This window comes from Narcine bancroftii, chromosome 2 (assembly GCF_036971445.1).
Source record: "Narcine bancroftii isolate sNarBan1 chromosome 2, sNarBan1.hap1, whole genome shotgun sequence".
NCBI classification, from domain to species: domain Eukaryota; kingdom Metazoa; phylum Chordata; class Chondrichthyes; order Torpediniformes; family Narcinidae; genus Narcine; species Narcine bancroftii.
Genome location: NC_091470.1, coordinates 161,334,791 through 161,350,803, shown reverse-complemented (window position 1 = coordinate 161,350,803; position 16,013 = coordinate 161,334,791). Strand labels below are relative to the sequence as shown.

Here is a 16,013-nt window from a genome sequence, read left to right as displayed (position 1 = left end):
ATGAAATAGTTGAGAGGTCAGTGACATTTCTCGTCAGTCACTATCTCGGAGGATCCCTCCTGGACCCTACACCCTAATGGCATTGTGAAAAAAGCACGTCAGCGCCTCTGCGTCCTCAGGAGTTTTGCGGAGGTTTGGCATGACAGCGGAAACCCTGGCAAATTTCTACAGATGTGTGGTGGAAAGTGTGCTGACCGGCTGTGATAGTACAGATCTATCACCAATGTACATAGTGTATATAGTTACAGTATCTAGACTGTGCTTACAGCGATTGGCTGAGAGCTAAGCCACGCCTACTGTCTGGGCCTTAAAGGGTTGTGTCCCTAGCCAGGTTGGATCATTCCGGACTGGTCAGCCACCTGTGAAGAGCTCCTGTCTTTTGCTAATAAAAGCATTGGTTTGGATCAACAAGTTTTTGGTTCTTTCGACGAGCTCTACAATTTTATTAGCAAAAGAATTTTTTTGAAAGGGATGGAGCGTTTAACTCGGCCAGAAAAACTTGATATCAACCCACAGTCAGCTACAGCCTTCAAAGCCTTTAAGTTCTGGCTGCTGAACTTTGAAAACTTCTTGAGATTCATTGAGGTGGAGGAGGATAGCCAGCGTCTAACAGCATTGCTGTCTATGGTATCCTTGAGAGTCTACGAGAACATCCAGGATGAGACCACTTACACCGCAGCCATAAAGGTACTGAAAGAACTGTATAATCAACCGGTGAACAGAGTTCATGCCCGGCTCATGCTTGCGTCGAGGAAGCAACAGCCCGGCGAGTCCAGCCGGGCATATTTACAAGAATTAAAGGCGTTGGGCAAGGACTGTAACTGTGTGGACAAAACTGCTGCCGAGATCACAAACGATCTCGTCCAGGATGCCTATGTGGCCGAGCTCCGATCGAACGAAGTGAGGCTGCGCTTACTCGAGCAAGGGGTAGAAAAACTAGAGGACGTGGCCCGGATTGCAATCACAATGGAGGGTGCAGCCTTAAAGACCACTGAGGTCTCTAGGGACTAGACCCAGCGAACCCCCCAACCCAACTTTCCCCAACTCTTTATTCCCCAGGCCCCTTGCTGCAACAGAAGGACCAACAGCACCCAAACGGCACGGGCCATCCTGCCGGCAACACAACTGGGGAATTGAGCGACGGAGCAGTCGCACCCGACGAGCCCGCTGGCGACACCACTCCAGCGACCCCAATCCCGGCACCACGGCGGTCACGCCGGGTGGTCAGATCCCCTGACCGCTACAGTCCTTGACCTACCCCTTCCTTTCATTCTCTCCCTCGTTTTTTGTTTTTTTTCCAGGGTCAGTTCTCCAAGAAGGGGTGAATGTGATAGTACAGATCTATCACCCATGTACATAGTGTATATAGTTACTGTATCTAGACTTGTGCTTACAGCGATTGGCTGAGAGCTAAGCCACGCCTATTGTCTGGGCCTTAAAGGGTTGTGTCCCTAGCCAGGTCGGATCATTCCGGACTGGTCAGCCACCTGTGAAGAGCTCCTGTCTTTTGCTAATAAAAGCCTTGGTTTGGATCAACAAGTCTTTGGTTCTTCCGACGAGCTCTACACCGGCTGCATCACGGGCTGGTATGGGGACACCAATATGTCTGAGTGAAAAGCACTGTGAAAGGTAGTGGACACAACCCAATACATCACAGGCAAATCCCTCCCCAACACTGAGAACATCAACAGGAAATGCTCCCATTGGAGGGCAGCAGCAATCATCAAGGATCCACACCACCCAGCACAAGCTCTTTTCTCACTTCTGCCATCAGGAAAGAGGTATAGGTGCCACAAGACTCACATCACCAGGTTCTGGAACAGCTGCTACCCCTCCTCAACAACAAACTCAGTCAGAGGCTCATTTAAGGACTCATACCTTTGCACTTCATTGATTTTTTTCTCTCCATATTGCGCACTTTGTTTAGATTTCTTTATTTGTTTACATGTGTATGTTGAGTTTTTTTTTGCACTACCAATATGTGGTAATTTTGCCTTGTCCGTTGGAGAAAGAATTTCAGGGTATGTACTTGGAACAATAAATCTGAAATCTTAATCTTATATTAAAAGACTTGCAATGGAACCTCACACAGCAGGACCATGGAAAATGAAATGCCAGGCCACACTACTCCTGTTTCCAAAGTGTGACAAACTCTATCGCATCAAATGAAGCTTTTCATTGGAAGAACTATGGTTCAAAATTTACTTCTCTATTTTAGCCACAGATATTTCATATTCCTTTCAAACCACGTGGGAAGAACATCGAGCCTGCTTCCAGAGAATTTTGGAAACCCTATCTTGGAGAGTAATTTTGTGGACGATGAAGTCAGCAAGGACTCCTTTCAGGAAACTTCTACCATTTTCTGTTCTGACTAATGCAAGGCCGTTTGTTTTTTTAGCCAAGGATTTCAGAACAAAGATATGTAGTTTATCTGTGCAATGATTTCGGGATATTTCGCAAGTTTGCAGATGACACTAAAGTGAATATGGTTGTCAAAGATGCAGCAGTATCTTGATCAGTTGGGCAGAGTTGATGGAATTTAAAATAAAGAAATGCGTGGTGTTATATTTTGGGAGGTCTAACATGGTAGGACCTACACAGTGAATGATAGGGATTTGGGGAGTGTGGAAGAGCGGAATGATCTCAGAGAACAGGTACATGTTATGTTGCAATTGATGTTATAGGTAGAAAGGATAGTCAAAAAAGGCTTTCAACACATTGGCTATTGTCAGTTAGAGTATTAAATATAGAAGTGGGAGGTCATGTTGCAGTTGCATAAGGCCTTTGTGAGGCACTATTCAGGGTATTGTGTTCAGTTTTGGTCACCATGCAGTAGGAAAGTTGTTAAGTTAGAGAGGGTGCAGTGAGGATTTATGAGGATGTTGCCAAGACTCTGGGGCCTGAGGTGTAGGGAGAGGTTGAACAGACTCAGGATTTATTCCTTGGAGTGCAGGAGGATGAGAGGTGATCTCAACGAGGTGTACAATATCATGAGAGGAATGGACTGGGTGAATACAGAGAGTCTTTTGCCAGAATAGTGGAATCAGTAATCAGAGGACATATCAGAAAATGTTTGAAAACCAGTATTTTAATCGTACCTAATTGACTCGTCATGTGCACGGTTTCAAATCTCCAAAGGAAATGGCCCAATGATCATTTTTCTCAAGAAAAATATTTCAGTACCAAGAGATTTAGAGCAGAGGGTTCAGAGCAGTGGTTCTCAACCTTCCCTTCCCACTCACATACCACCTTAAGCAATCCCTTATTAATCATAGAGCACCAATGGCGTAGGGATGACTTAAAGTGGTATATAAATGGAAAGAAAATGGTTGAGAACCACTGATTTAACCTATCGCCATAGGTGCTGGATACCAGGGGTTTTACTAAATGTGTACAATACGTGGCCTAGTGACATGTTAATATGAGCTATCACACATCTGTATTAGCAGATGTACAGTGCATGGCAACCAGCACCCTATCTCTCTATTTTGTCTGGAGTTGTACACTATCCAGGTTGGAGCAGCGTTCTTGATTGATGCCTCTTCTAACACTATAAACATTCATTCATTCCCTTGCAAAGCTCGCTGCATTGTGCACCTTTCAAACAAAATGCACAGTTCTTATTCATCTACCCCTCCCAAACATACATGGTCGGCCAGCAAGAAACATAAGAGCAAAGGGTAGAAGGAAACCCCACCTGCTACAGGTTCCCTGCAAGTTACATGCTATCCTGACTTCAAAATATATTGATCATTTCTTCATCGTTGCTGGATCTCAACCCATCAACATTATGTGACCTCCTTTACTGGAAAGTTTTCAGTGATACAAGAATGTGGCTCACCATCATTTTCTCAAGGACAATTACAGATGGATAATAAATTCTGGCCTTGCTACCAGTCCCTTCATCTCAACAAAACTGTATAAATTATAAAGAATATCAGAACCTTTAGGTAATTTACTCTGGTACTGCTAATATTTTCAGTGGCAATATTACAAAGAGGACTTAAATATCAAACTGCCAAGGAAATGCCGAGATATCACTGGGGGCAGGGAATGGTGACAGCAAAGTAATCGGCTATTTGGCCCATTACACCTCGGCCTGCTCTCCAATTTCACCCACCAAAACTTTCTTGATTACCTTGTAATTTTCCACCATATATTAACTCATTTCTAATTAGCAAAGTGAAATTAGGGTTGATTAAATGTTCAGTAAAAGCAGTAAGGAATAGATGAAATATTTTTCTCTATAAAGTAGAACATTAATCTTAATAAATTGGATAAGTGTTTACCGTATCTAATTTCCTCATCAAACTCTGATTCGAAGGGTTATCAAAAGCATTTTTTTGATTAAGCGATTCTTGGGATGATGCCACACTGGTTCAGTTTGTCTCATGCTGTGTAAATGGGCAGTTTCCCACAGATTTAACTGACCAAAACAGCAAAGTTACAAGCGTGGCATTGTAATGGATTCTGTTTCCACTACTTTAAGGAAGTGTTCAAGTCCCTGTACACAGCTTCTTCTGATTGAATCAGGACCAGTGTTCATCAGTACCATGAGCAAAGACCAATAATACATCTGTCATGAAACAGCTTGAACCCTGAGTCCTTTCCTTTGTCCCTCAACCATTTTAACTGGGATCGCCATTGTTGAATTTCAAACTTTGGACACTAGTGATGCACAGAATTTGCAGGAATCATTATTAAAATTGGAAATTCTTTCACCATATTTTGTGAAGAACCAACTAAAGACATTGTCCAGTAACCAGGAGGCAAGTAGGCCTTCTAAGAGCAGTATTACACATTATGTTCGTTGTCTGTAGCCCTTCCCATTGTCCAAACAAGTGTAGGTCTTTCCAGAACAAATTTTGTGAGATGTTGATGGATCATTCAAGAGCCTACTGGCATTCATGGTGGAAGAAGTATTAGCTCTCCTGAGAACTAGGGACATTTGTGGCACTGGATTGTCAGCACCTTCTTGGAATAAGGGAAGAAATTCGACGAAGCAGCCGGAGAGCACGAGGCTTCAGTTCATGTGCAGAAGTGTAATTACTTCTTGAGATGGTGTCTGGCAGTTTAAATTGGAAGCAAATGTGCTTCCAACTTTCAACAGCTCTCTATCTCTTTATCTCTTTAGAACTTTATGTCACTTCTGGTTACTTTTGCTACAAATAATTTTTTGATATTAGCTCAGGTCTTTGCTTTGGTTTTTTTCTTCACCTCTGACCTGCTCTCTGCAACACATCGCATGACTTGGTCACTGTTAATTCGATGAATTATACATCCTCACAGAGATACTGGTATCAGAGTATTCTCTTTGTCCCTTCCCCCAGCTTCCACACATTTTATGCTTTCTCTCCTCCTCGGTTCTGATAAATTGTCTGAGCTGAAAGCCAGACACCGTTTCTTTTTCCACAGTTGCTGTCTGATCTTCTGAGGATTTCCACCATTTTCGATTTGCTTCTTCTCATTGCAGCTTCATGCCAACCGTCCCAATGCTCCATAAAGTCATTTGGATGACAATGGGAGCGGATAATTAATGTCATGGATGAACTCAAATATGTGTGGGATAAGAAAATGAGGTTGATTGCAAGGTTATAAAGGGGTGGCATTTATATTAGTGTTGTAAGAAATGATTACTGTTAGCCACACCTTTGTATAAAAACTGTCATCCATGCAGAATATTAATCAAGCTCAATGTACCAAATTGCAATTAGAAGAGGCATGTGCTGACCTCACATCTTCTTTTATTTCTGCTGTACAATTATTTTTTAAAAAGCAACAATCTCACAGTTTGGTTATCCCAATCATTTCAATGAAGGAATTTGTAAGTAAAGACTAAGAGTTAAGTCAACCTGTGGGTTAACTTCTTTTCCCCCTTTGCTGGGTGTGATTGAGGTCCGGGCTCCCCTTCCCACAACCTCATCCGAGTGAACAGCCAAGTTCATTGAGACAGGACGTTGAGGATCCGAGGTCCGCACTCTCATTGGGTTCATCTATTCCGAGGGGAGGTGGGCAGAGCTGAAGACAATTAACAATTTTAAATAACAGTTTATTATTATGTTTTACATATTGTGTGGTTTGCTATTGTCACAAGGTTAGCTTAGAAACTTTTATCCGCTTCATGAGGTGATATGCAATGAATTTTTGTCAGGTTTGGGTTGGGTGAAAAGAACTTGGTTTTGAACATTCAATAGTGATATCGTAAGGGAAGAGGGCTTCAAGCTAAATCGATATCATGGAAACAATGTCTTAATGGTTTCTCCAAAGAAATATGCAGTGTTAAGGTAGTGTAATTTGTCTCCTTGATGCAGTCAATCTGTTTGTTTCTCTCCCTTTCCTTTTCTTTGTAGTCTTGGTGATTTCTTTGTAGTCTTATATCCTACTGCAAGTTAAAGCTGAGTGTACTTTTAATATCTTTTCATTAAAATAACTTGCTGCGTAATATCATTTTCCTTCCTCCTCTTACTATATTGGGAACGTTATTCAGTTGCCGTATATTTCATTCTCTGTTGCTACCTTTCCTCCTTCTGGTGGAAATATATTTTAATTTTTAAAAAGTTTAGACATACAACACATTAACAGGCCCTTTCAGCTGCCCAATTACACTTAATTGACCTCCAACCCCAGTACATTTTGAATTTCTTGTCAGTTCCATCAAAATACTTTCATTATTATGAATAACTTATTATTTTATTTAACGCTCTCTATGGTAAGGATCACCTCAGCTTCTCCAATCTCTCCCTGGGCATCTGGGCAAGTCCTGAACATCTCTTCAAGTATAAGGTGATCACAATAGACCATGGAACTAATTAATGATTTTGAGTTACTTTCTATCCTTTCTAAAGTCAAAGGAGCCATATGCATTTTTATCAACTTACCATGTCACTTTTAGAGATTTGTGTATGGACAATTTGTTAACATTCAGGTCATTTAATGAGATCTGCATCCTGTCTATCTGGGATGAGTAATAAAAATATATAAGGTGATGGTCCAAATCATCATTTGTCAGACCAAGAGATGATTCAGAGATTCCTGCATAAACCACACAAACTGAGGTAAATGTTAGGGGAGTTTGGAGTGGGGGCCAGAACTGTGAAATTTTTAAGGTATCTAAGAACTTTAAATTTAGACTTGCAGCAAGGGGAACAGGCCATCAGCCCAGTCTGTGTCATCCAATTTACACTCCATTAACCTACACCCCCCCTGGTACGTTTGAACAGTAGGAAGAAACTGGAGGCCCCCCCCCACCTGGGGAAAACCCACGCAGACACGGGAAGAACGTACAAACTCCGTACTGACAGTGCGAGATTCAAACCCCGGTCCCGATCACTGGCGCAGTAAAGGTGTTGCACTAACCACTATACTAGCCGTGCAATCGCAGAAAAGGTGGATTGAATCCTTACCAAAATTTAAGGACATAGAGACCTCCAGGAAAATTCATTCCACCCCCCCCCCCCCTCTCCTTTTATAGTAGGTATCAGGGCAATGTCATTTTGGTAGCTCTGACCCTTGGATTTCAGGGTCAAGCTATCTCATCTCAGATAAACCCTTCATTTTCCTACTCCCAGTGGTGCCTGGTTGCAAGTGCAGGATACACTGGACAAGTTCCAGAATAGGTTGTCAACATTGTCAAAATGTGGTTAATTGGGTAAGACAAGAAGATCTTTTTAACAACTTTCAGAGAAAATGAAGAAAATTTAACGGGGAATCTGGATGACATATGAGGCGAGCTGAACTGTCAGTCTGTTACTCTGGGTATTTAAATTGTTTTATAATTTGGACATATTTTGGTAACAGGCCCTTTCAGCCCAAGAGCCCATGCTGCCCAACTACACCCAATTAACCCTACAACCCTGTATGTTTTGAAAGGTGGGAGGAAACCAGAGCACTTGGAGGAAACCACGCAGGCAAAGGGAGATCGCACAAACTCCTTACAGATAGTAGCACCATATATGAACCCAGGTCGCTGGCTTAGTAACAGCGTTACACTAACTGCAACACTAATGTGCTGCCCATTGTTGGATAAAGTCAAACTCTCCTTGGAATAATTCATTAGATCTTCAACAGACATCTGAAAAAAAAATAATCTGGAAATACTCAAAAGATTATTTTAATGAAATGCCCTGACCTGAAACATCCACCTTGTTTCTCTCTCCACAGATGCTGCCTGGCCTTCTGAGTGTTTCCAGGGTCTTTTGCTTTGTAACTGCAGAATTTTGCAATAAAAGCAATGATTTTATGCAAAATACAGTACTTCTAGCACAGCAGCTTTCCCTTAGGGCTGAATTGTGAACACGCATTAGGGACCTATGTGTGGTGGTATAAGATATTACACCACTATAATAACTGTATGTACTGGCCTGGACTGCCCCTTCCTTCCCTTTGACCCCTGCCAGTAGATTTTCTAATAAAGGTCCCAGCCCAAGATCTTGACCCCATATCACTTCCTGCTTGGATCCAGGCCAGGTGCTCTCTGAGCCCCAGCTAACGTCTAAGCTAATTAAAGCCTTTTGACTCTGATCTATTACCTCGTGGAGTGACTTGATTGCCCAACACTATGTTTAGGAGACGATATTGCTTCCGAGCTCCCAACTCACCAGCAAGATTCTAAGTGAAAGACAAAGATAATTGTATATGCTCAGACAATGGTGATAAGGAGTTCAAAGTTGGTGACCACCATTGCAGACAAATGACTTGGTGTTGTGTTAATAAATCGAACAGTCAATAACATTTGCAACAGAGGTCATTCAGCTCATCAATCCTACCTGGCACTCCATGATCCCATTCCCCTTTTCTCATTCTCTGGAGCCAAGCAATTTCATTTTTTTTTCAGATTTATTGACAGAGTACACACATGATATCACGTACAATCCTGAGATTCCTTTTTCTTGTGGCTGCAGCAGGATTACATGCAAAAAAAACTGTACACAGCATAAATATGTAAACAAATAAAAGAACCGTAAACAGATAACAAATGTAGCAAACTGACTGTGCAATAGAGAGAGAACAAAGAAAATCATTAAAGTGTACTTTAGGCCCTGCCATAGCTGTCGGGTGTTCCTTGTTTCATTTTCATCCGGAATCTCCAGCTTTCCACAGGTCACATCTGCTCCTGATGTCCTAATCTGGTTCTTTGAACTTAAATACTTGCGATCTGGCTCTCAACAGGTTCCAGATTTCATTGTTCATCCAGGACTTCTGGTTGGGAAAAGCCCTGAATTATATGATGGGGGCACACTCATCCACAACTGTTTTGATAAAGTGTGTGACAGACTTTTAACAAGACATCCAATTTTTTTTTAATGTTTTTATTTATTTACTCAAATGCAAATACACAACCTGAGCAGCAAACCTCATATCTAGTGAAACTCATTACCAATAAAGGAATGGCACTTCTCTCATCAGTGAAGGTATCTTGGCCTGATTCTGAGTGACAACAGACTCAATATTTGTCCCTGAGATCCCTTTGCTGAAATGGAGAGGCTTCTCAAAGTTCAGATTTTCAGATCATATGTATTGTCAGAGTACATCCATGACATCACATATGACCCTAAGATACTTTTTTTCTGCGGGCAAGGCAGAAACACCACTGACTAGTGTCATGATAATGAATATATATGAGATGTACCGGAAGTCACGTGGTATGAGAGAGAGATAAGAACACAAGGGAAACTGGAAAATAAAGACAACGGAGAAGTTTACCTGATAAAACTTGTGTTTAATGTTTTATTAACTTCACATTTTGGGCCACAAATGTGACAACTAGTAGTGCAAAAAACATGAAGAAGATATGTCTGCATGTGAACAAGTAAAGAAATGTAAATAAACTGGCTGTACAATACAGGGAAAACATAAAATCAATAAAGTGCAAAAGTAAGATGAGTCCCAGATTGAGTGTGTTGTTGAGGAGTCTGATGGTGGAGGGACAGCAGTTATTCCTGAACCTGGTGGTGTGAGTCTGGTGGCACCGATACCTCTTTCCTGATGGCAGCAGCGAGAAAAGTTCATGTGCTGGGTGGTGTAGATCCTTGATGATGGCTGCTGCTCACCAATGGCAGTGTTCCTTGTGGATGTTCTTGATGGCAGGGAAGGTTTTGCAATGTCCTGTTACCTTTTTCAGGGTTTACTTTCAGAGTTTTTGGTGACGCCATACCGGATTATGATGCAGCCAGTCAGCATACTTTCCACCGCACATCTGTAGAAATTTACCTGTGTTTCTGATGTTATACCAAATCTCCACAAACTGAAGTCGAAGCAGTGACGTGCCTTCTTCTCGATGCCATTAGAAAGTGACTCCCGGGAATTTAAATTTGCTCACCCCCTCTTACCTCTGATTCCCTCAAAGGTCACTGGATCATACACCTCGGGGTCTCCCTTCCTAAAGACAATACCTTGTCTTTGGTGACATTGAGTGCAAGGTTGTTGTTTGTGCACCATTCAGCCCAGTTTCGTATCTTCCTCCTGTATGTGCTGACTCGTTGCACCATTTATACAGCCCCCCCCACTGAAGTATTATCAGCAAATTCGTGGATGGTGTTCTCATTCCGAGCCACACAGTCATAGGTGTAAAGCAAGTATTGAGCCGGGGGCAGGGGGTGGTGGGGGGGGGGCTAAGAACACAGTCCTGTGGTGCTCCAGTGCTGATGGAGGAGATGTCCTTATCTACTGGCACCTTCTCCCGAGATAGTGCCTCCAACTCCTTGAGAATGGTTTTCTGTGTGCATTGGAAAGGAACTTCAGACTCCTGGAAGATTCCATACCTTAATCCAAATCTTTCTTCGTCAATTGTCATTTAAGAGGAGGTTAGATGAATACATGGATGTGAGGGGGTTGGAGAGTTATGGGCAAGGGAGTGGGTAGGTGGAACTAGTGGAGTTTCCCGTAAATCGGTGCGGACTAGAAGGGCCGATATGGCCTGTTTCCGTACTGTAAATTGTTATATGGTGATATGTTATATGGTTAACCTCCCTGATTGTGGTCTGGAGGGGAGAAAATCCGGGATCCAGTTACACTGTGGGGTATTGAGGCCCAGGCAAAGCAATGAAGAAAGTATTGAAACTTCACGTGTTTTTGTTCGGCAGCACCGCCTTCCTCGATATCTGTGATCGCAGCAGATGCACCGGCTCCTTTCAGTCGCTACGAGGCCCAGAACTTCACGTTGGTTTGCATCGTTTCTGGAGGAAAACCAGCCCCCATGGTATGTTCACAATGAGAGATGATCAGAGTAATTTTTGTTTTCTATTGATTATCTCCCTTTTTCCCTGGCTCTCTGGGTCTGGCGCTTCAGTTGCCAGAGTATTGACTTCCTGTGGAACCAGGCTGGGAGAGAAGTCCAACCTAAGGCAGCTTTTAACAAGAGCCTCCAGCTGCCCCACCAGGGTGGCATGGTTAGCTTAGTGGTTCTCAACCTTTTTCTTTCCACTCACATCCCAGTTTAAGAATTCCCTATGCCGTCGATGCTCTGTGATTAGTAAGGGATTACTTAAGATGGTGTGTGTATGGAAAGACAAAGTTTGAAAACCACTGTTTTAATCGTACCTCATTGACTCGTTATGTGCACGGTTTCATACCTCCAAAGGAAATGGGCCAATGACAATTTTTCTCAAGCAAAATATTTCAGTAACAATTGGGCTTAGAGCAGCGATTCTCAACCTTCTTTTCCAAGTCACATACCACCTTAAGCAATCACAGAGCACTTATGGCATAGATATCGCTTAAAGTGGTATGGGAGTGGAAAGAGGAAGGTTGAGAACCACTGGGTTAGTGAAAGACTAGGTGCTTTCAAACTGCCTTGTAAAATGGGGTTAACTAGGCAATTTGCCCGGTTAGTGCTGTCCAACTCGGTCCAAAGTCATCCAGGTCCCTGCCCTACCTCGGAGGTAGTCAGGGAACCCAGTTAAACTTACCCAGGATGCGTCGACCAGTGGCTTGAACAGCAAAATGGCTGACCTGATAACTCCTGTGACTTCAGCGCTTACGCGCTGGTGTCGCAGAGAGACCCCGGCTGAAGTGTCTATGGTGATCAGAGGGAAGAGAGGGGTTGCTGCCAGGACCCGGGTTGGAGAAGGGTGGAAGTTGGGAGGTTGCTGCTCTGAGGGGAAGGGACGAGGGCCACAATTGGGGGGGAGTGAGGTCGCTACCATGGGGGAAAGAGGTGGATATTGTGGGGGGGGGAAGGTGCCATAATTAGCGGGAGAGTGGAGAGGTGTCGCTGCCGTGGGGGAGAGAGGAGAGGGGTCATTGCCGCAGGGGAGAGAGGAGGGGATTTCTGCCATAGGGGAGAGAGGAGAGGGGCTGTTTCCACAGGGGAGAGAAGAGAGGGGTCACTGCCATGGGGGAGAGAAGAGAGGGGTCACTGCCATGGGGGAGAGAGGAGAGGGGTCATTGCCACGGGGGAGAGAGGAGTGTGTTACTGCCATGAGGGAGAGAGGAGAGGGGTCGCTGTGGGGGAGAGAGCAGGGAGTTGCTGCCGTGGAGAAGAGAAGAGAGGGATCATTTGCCACAGGGAGAGAGGAGGGGTTCGTTGCTGTGGGGGAGAGAGGACAGGGTTCATTGCCGTGGGGGAGAGAGGAGGGGGTCGCTGCCATGGGGAGAGATGAGAGGGGTCACTGCCACGGGGGAGAGAGGAGAGGGGTCGCTACCACTGGGGCAGAGGGGTCAACCACCATGGGATGGGGAGGGGAATGTGATTGACAGTGGGAGGGAGACTGACAGCTGGTGGGGAGGGACGGAAGAGACTAGTTTGCGTGGTGAGTCACCTTCCGCGTCATCGCGGGGGCGGGATCCCCCTCAGCTTAAATGGTACTGGAGGCACCTTTGCCCCATTAATCGCACCTGGGTCCCAGGAAGGTTACACAGGTGCTGAAGCTTAAAAACACCAACTGTTACAGCACCAGCGACCGGATCGAGAATCTGGCACTATCTGTAAGGCGTTTGTAGGTTTTCCCTGTGTCTGCAGGGGTTTCCTCTATGTGTTCTGTTTCCTCCCACTGTTCAAGAATGTACCAAGGTCATAGGTTAATTGGATGTAATTGGGCAGCATGGTCTCATGGGGTGAAAGGGCCTGTAACTGTGTTGTATGTCTAAATTTAAATTTAAATCTGGCAGTACCAGTGGAGGGAGAAACAGTTAACATTTCAGTTCGATTTCATTAGATCATATTTGACTGTTTCATGGAGGAGTGCACTAAAGATTTAACTTTGTGCTTTGCGGTGCATTGTCAAGCCTTTGAAATATTCCTACATTCTGGCAGATAACTTGCTAGAAAGGTTGTTTAATCCTTTTAATGACTCGATGGGACTATGAACAAATGGCTTCAATCAAACCAAAACTCAATTTCTTATCCTGTCCCCTCTTCCAAAGACCTGCTGACAGGAGATCCCCTTCTCTGATGTGGCGGTGCTATTTTTAAAATTTAGACATAACAGCACGGGTAACAGGCTGCCCAATTACATCCAATTGACCTACAACCCCGAGTACGTTTTGAAAGATGGGAAGAAATCAGAGCCCTTGGAGGAAACCCACGCAGACAAGAGAACATTACGAACTCCTTACAGACAGACAGCCCTGGATTCGAACCTGGATTAACACTGTGGCTGTTAAGAGTGTTGTGCTAATTGCGGTGATAACCGTGCGGCCTTGCTGATGTTCGTTTGTTTCCGTTTATGGTAAACCAGAAGGAAAATAACATGTTTCTGCAATAGCATTTAATGATTTTTACTGTGCCCACAATATCTCCTTTTTTCAGATTGCTCATTAGATTCATTTTGGTCCCATGCAATTTCTCACAAACACTATGAAGACATAAACCTGCCTCTCATAGTTTCCTCCTTTATCTTTAAGCCCAATTTCACCCCAGTTCCACCATTTTTTCTGGCTGGTAAAGATCTCTACAGGATTAAGAAGAGCAGATGGGACAAACTGATCGAGAATGATGCCAGATCCTATCGATTTTGACTTCTACTACTGGGAAGCATTGGAAAATGTGATGGGAAAGCAATGCTAAATGGTCTCTCATTCAGGAGCCTTGCCGTTCGGCGTGGGCGATTATGTCTCTCCATCCGTCATGATCTCTGACCCTCCGAATTGTAGTTGTTGCTTCTTCTCCTTCGGTGAAGGCTCCATCTTTGAGCTGAGACTGTAGCCAATGTTGATTTCATGATATTAAAGGGAAAAATACTGAAGTGATGTCCCGTTGCCTTCTTCAGTTGCAGTGTCCGTACTGGATGGGTCACCCTAACCATTGATCGGCAGATTTTATTTGTTTTACAGCCATAAATTCCAATTTGTAGAATCTGCTTATAAAAGCCATCCACCATCTGCAATCCATGGCTTCACGTGACTCTGATAGGGAGGCCATACATCTTACCCAAGGTGACCTGTAGGCTATCGGACAGAAGGAGCGCCTTACACCTCCTTTTGCTGAGCAGTTGCACAGCCCCGATATCAATGGATGGTCATTGGCTGTTGATAAACAGATGTGTATTGCCCTGGTGCCTGAAAGTTTAGATGTTTGATTTTTTTCCCTCTAGGTGTACTTCAAACGAGATGGTGAGCTGGTTGAAGTTCTCCATGTGTCTCAGACATCGCCTGACACCAATGTAAAAAAAGGTCAAGCCCCTCAAAGTCTTATCAGCCGGGATATGGATGACACTAAGCTACAAAAGTCCTTGTCCTTGCTGGACTTTGAAGGTAGGGGCAGACTCCTCACAGAGCGCCCCGCCCCCAGCATCACTGAGAGCATTGTTTCAGCCACCACGGAAGCAGAACGAATTCCAGAGACAGTCATCAGCCGGGAGTTCCCGAGATGGATTTATCCCAGCGATCCAGCGTATCTGTTCCGACATACACAGATACCTGTCAGTGATGGGACGGTCGAAGTACGGGCCATGATCACCTGGACACTGAACCCTGACCTGGACAATAATGCTCTCTTCAGTTGTGAAGTAAAGCATCCAGCACTGACAATGCCCATGCAGTCTGAAGTGATACTAGGTAAGTCTAAGAAATTTTTACTTCAAAAGCACAGGATGTAGTCCAATGAAACAGAACCATTTTGATATTAGTAATCCGGCAGCTGTCTTGGGACCAACTCTATTTTAGGTTGACTAATATGCATGGAACAGGGGAAGGACTATGTACTACCTTCTCCGACCTTGCAATCTCAGAATGCTTTCTCGCTGTCGAAATCCTTTTGAAGAATATTCAAATGGTAAGTTACTGTGACCACAGGTTCTCCTCTACTTACAATGGCTCGAAGTTACGGTGCTATGCTGGCGCTATATTTTATGATTAAAATTGTCCTTTTCAGTGTGGAATAGAAGGTATTCAACATTTGATTATAAAACAGGCTTTGTTTTAGATAAATTTGCCCAGCTGTAGGCTATGGTCAGTGGTCTGAACACATTTAAGGGAGGGAAGGCGATGATGTTTGGTAGGCACGGAATTCTTTCTCGACCAGATTCTTCCACTTACATGGGTTTATCGGAATGCAACCCCGTCATAAGTAGAAGAACACCTGTACAAATAACACTGGAGCAAATTACTTGCTTCTCGGCTTACAGGGTTAAATTTTGGTTGGAAAACTGAATTCCCTAGATCTTAATATAGTGCTGCAAATAGGATCTTGGGAGAGAGGAGATGATTTATTTTAATTGCCAAAAGTGGCATCTTTGACATAGTGGCACTACTTCTATTAATTATGTGGTCAGCCTTTTGTAAAGGGACGAGACCCCTTTATCACTGACCTTTTGTCACTGTTCATCTACCCAAGAGTTAAACGTGTAATCTCTGTCCCGGTTTGAACAGAGACTTCCCAGTTATCCACAGTTTGCCTCACCATCAGTGGGCGTGGACATGTCAGCTGGAGTTACTCAAGCACCTTCCAGCAGCAATTTAAGAAGTTCTGGTAACAAGAGGCAGATTAAGGGTCAAACTAGCTTCCCAGTGCAGTTTTCATGTTTGGAAGAGGTTGGGATTGTTGACAGAAGGTGCTCATGATTCCTGGAAGAATA

General features: G+C 43.9%; 1 protein-coding gene across 1 annotated transcript in view; it reads left to right on the top strand.

The window, feature by feature from the left end:
- igsf21a (immunoglobin superfamily, member 21a) overlaps positions 1-16,013 on the top strand; it is a 348,063-nt gene that overhangs the window by 231,079 nt on the left and 100,971 nt on the right. Inside the window, exons 5-6 of the mRNA XM_069918989.1 lie at positions 11,082-11,197; positions 14,532-14,994. Coding sequence (XP_069775090.1) covers positions 11,082-11,197; positions 14,532-14,994 — 579 coding nt within the window. The remainder of the gene's footprint in view (positions 1-11,081; positions 11,198-14,531; positions 14,995-16,013) is intronic.